This window comes from Arachis duranensis, chromosome 1 (assembly GCF_000817695.3).
Source record: "Arachis duranensis cultivar V14167 chromosome 1, aradu.V14167.gnm2.J7QH, whole genome shotgun sequence".
Taxonomy (NCBI): Eukaryota; Viridiplantae; Streptophyta; class Magnoliopsida; order Fabales; family Fabaceae; genus Arachis; species Arachis duranensis.
The window spans coordinates 91186371-91190223 of NC_029772.3; the positions used below are offsets into that span (position 1 = coordinate 91186371).

General features: G+C 34.3%; 1 protein-coding gene across 1 annotated transcript in view; it reads right to left on the bottom strand.

Moving 5' to 3' along the window:
- LOC107460724 (very-long-chain aldehyde decarbonylase CER3) overlaps positions 1-2860 on the bottom strand; it is a 4217-nt gene extending 1357 nt beyond the window's left edge. Inside the window, exons 1-6 of the mRNA XM_021132971.2 lie at positions 2278-2860; positions 1957-2186; positions 1621-1856; positions 1328-1547; positions 428-555; positions 7-271 (exon numbers count right to left, since the gene is read on the bottom strand). Coding sequence (XP_020988630.1) covers positions 7-271; positions 428-555; positions 1328-1547; positions 1621-1856; positions 1957-2186; positions 2278-2331 — 1133 coding nt within the window. The 5' untranslated portion in view covers positions 2332-2860. The remainder of the gene's footprint in view (positions 1-6; positions 272-427; positions 556-1327; positions 1548-1620; positions 1857-1956; positions 2187-2277) is intronic.
- Between the last annotated feature and the right edge of the window lie 993 nt (positions 2861-3853).

Consider the following 3853-nt stretch of genomic DNA (forward strand, 5'->3'; position numbering starts at 1 on the left):
ACACACAGACTAACCATGAAGCCACATCTAGGTACAACCCATGTTTGGTGCAAGCGATCTCTGAGGTAGTAGAAGGAAACTACAAAGGTTTTGGACCAAACCCACATTGCTAGCAAAACTAACAAGGCGAATGGCCAACTTGGGACCAAGAAGAATCTTGTTCTGTATGGCAACGAAGCAAAGGATCGAAGATAGAACTGAATGTGCATACAAGAACTCACATCAACTATGTGGGCCAAGAAAACAAAATCCGGTACCCTACAATTGTTGCCTGCATTTAAAAAAGATAGTTAGATAATGCATGCATTTATATTGAGTAGCTATCTAACATCTAACACTGAAGTCAAAGTGAGAAAGTATTACTCCCCTCCTCCTGAATTGTTTATTTGCATGAAAGTCATTAAGAACTTAATTATTATATTATTACCTGAACCTGAGCTTAATCTTTTGTGTAATTGCCATGAATTGGAGTGAAGGGTATTGCCTAGTGCATCAAAGAGGGGCATGAAGAGGCAGAAATTGGTGTTCTTATCAGTGTGGTGCAGGCTATGGTATCTGCATCAGAACATGTAAATTAAATGAATGTATATAAATAACTATGGGGTAAATGATGGTGGGAAAAAACAAGTTTTGCTTCGAATTATATTGTATTGGACTTATTTCTGGACCACTACATGTACACACGTTCATCTCCATTTCTTAATGCCACTGCCCTGGTAGTTGAAACATCCAACAATAACAGAACAGGGAATTGAAGAAAAAACAACAATAGATATTTATATGTATGTCTCACAAATCTAAAAAACCTTCAGGTGAAAAAGTAATTTAGTGTTATATATATGTCAAATATTTAATACATTGGAAACACATAATTTAATGGAAAAGTTCTAAAAAGATACTAAGAATGCAAGAAAGATATATATTTACAACAATAATTTGATGTTAACAAAAAGATTAAAATGATAAAATAAAAGAAACTAAGTTGAAATCCTGAGTCCTCAATTGACATGTTATCCTTACTTTACTGATCTTTATTGATTATTGCCAATCCATCATTTTCTTTCCTTCTCATCACAGGCCTTAATTAATTTGTGTTAAAATCCCAAGTCCCAACCTCCAACTGTACCATAAAGCAACACCTATTCTAGTATGTATGATCACATCTCTTTAATGTTTTGGCCATGCATGCAGTAAATGCATTTCTGTTGTATCACCAAAACAACAGACATAAATCAATGCGATGGCAGTGAGATATCTACATGTACTTTGGTTTTTGTATCTTGGATAAATTATTATTTAATTGTTACTTGTGTTAAGAATGACTTACGTTGGTGTGAAAATCAAGTATCTAAGGAGAGGAAACCTTTCAAAAGTCTCATGTGGGACCACTTCAACATTGCAATGACCTAAGCACCTCAGAAAGTCAAAAGTCAAAACATAACCATACACCAAGCTTGCTGATCCATATCCCATTATGGATGCCCCTAAAACAGGGATTCCTATCACCACCGTCAAAACAAGGTGCTCCAATAGTGTTGCATTTCCAGCTGCATCATCATTATTATTCCAAGATTATTTATTTGCACTTGTTTAATCATTATTAATGAGTTAATTTCTCACCAGTAAATGGCCCCGGAACAGGAGATGAATGATGAAGTGAGTGGTAATGAGTGAAAAGAAAGTGATGTTCATGAAACTTTCTATGCATCCAATAGTAAAGTGGCTCTGAGACTCCCACGTGCAGAATCATAGCAGCAACAACACCTTTCATATTCCATAATGGAAGATCTTGAAGAAATGGAAACACATAGCAAGCCATGGACCCAACTAGTGCTTGAAGAATCAAGAAGTTGTCCCTATTCCACAATTAGTTAAACACAAAGACTAATAACTTTTATCATCAATAAATGTTAAGTAGTAGTGTGGTGCAACAATAATGATTGTATATATATGTACCAGTCCCATTCTAGATCAATCTGCTTGAAATCCACACCTTGTTGAAGGATCCTTCGATTTCGATTGAGAAAAAGCATGTGACTATAAGAACTCCACAAAACATGAACTCCTCCTCTTAGAATCCATAGTATGAGCAAGTGAAGGCTCCAGCAGCTGATCATGGAGTAGAGTTCCACACCATTCAACCATTCATACACAACCTTCCCCACCAATGGACCATATAACACATACTATATTTATGAAATTGAAAACACACAAGTAGTTAGACTTATTCTATGTACATAACAGATGCATCACATAAATATATATAATATAATATACCTTGAATAAGCCAAAATTTTCCCATGGCCAGCTTGATAAAGGAGCACTACCCATTTCACTGCACTAGGTTCTGCTAGTTTAAGATATTTACAAACCTTGTTAAATGTATGTATGGTATCTTTCTTCTGAGGAAAAACTCTTACTTTCTGTATTCTCCTAAAGCTGAATAGAGCCCCAAAAAACTATGGCAGCCAAGGAGCAGAAACTGGAAAAGATCCCAAAACCAAACAATAATGATAGTATCAGAGAAGAAGGAAAGAAAACAAAAAAGAAGGGAACAGCAAAGTGTTGGAGAGCTGAAGAGGTTTAATTTGTTTCTGCAAAGAACCAAATTGTTTTTTGTTTCAATTGGGGATCTCTTACAATCACCACGTTTGAGCTACAACTAGAAGCATTTATTCCTATATCACCTATTTATAAAGGCAGATCAAACTAGTGTATGTGTGTATCAAGTTAGTTCAATGCCCCCTGGCCCCTGGCCCCCTCCTCATACATGTCTCTTTCTCATCATTCATACCAATTTCTTAATTCTTAATTATCATTAAAAATAAGAAAGAATTCATAAAATAAAGAGGTATATGTATTACACTTGCCATGCATGTTAATAATGCTAGAAATATATAGAGTACTTAATAGTTAATACCACTAGTGCCCATTAATCCCAGAACATAATTTGAACCAGAGATTCTTGCTAGCTGCTAGCAGCCAGTTATGTTGCACTTGTATTAATTATTATAAGTGTGATTATTGATTGATTAGAACACAACTTGGAACAGTATTAGTGGTTCACTAATCACTAATCCACGCGTTCTTGGCACAGCTGGAGAGAAGTTAATGCACCATATGGTTGGAAGATGAGACAGTACTAGTGTTTAATTCTCTCTCTCTCCAATCTCATAGTATTAGTAGTATTATATTATTATTCATAAGGGTAGGTTAGGGGTCTGTTCAATATATGGTTTTCAATAATGATAGTTAGTAGTGCATAATAATCATACGTCTTCACTCAATATATACAATTTCGTAGCAATGTTGCTTAGAAAGATCATTTATTTTGATAATTAATTACTAAGTATACGGCTTTGCCTGATATAGTACATACATTTCATTAGTGAAGATAAATTAAGAGCCTAATTTTCAAGGTCTAAATTTAGTAATGTTTTATAATTTTATCTAAAGTAAAATGTGACCTTGTGTAGTACAATATTCACTATTATACGAGCATATATGTTCTTTGAAAGAAAGGACAGTAATATTCATTAAACTTGTACTGTAGATTGAACAACATATATTACTAGAAAATTAATGGGATTTGATCAAAAGTGAAAAAGATATATATGAGTGAGTTGGGTGGAGAAGGATTATTCAAAGAAATTGCAACGTACAAATAATAATGGTGGTGGTTTCTGATCTGCCTTTTTCTTCTAACTAATGAAACCAGAAAGTGTGGTAGGAGTTGTTTACACATTTACACATTTATTTGGAGCCGCCTAATTAATACTAATCAACAAGCAAGTTAGAGATATATTGAATTTTATCATTTATGTATGCACGCAACATTATGAATGAGTGACGT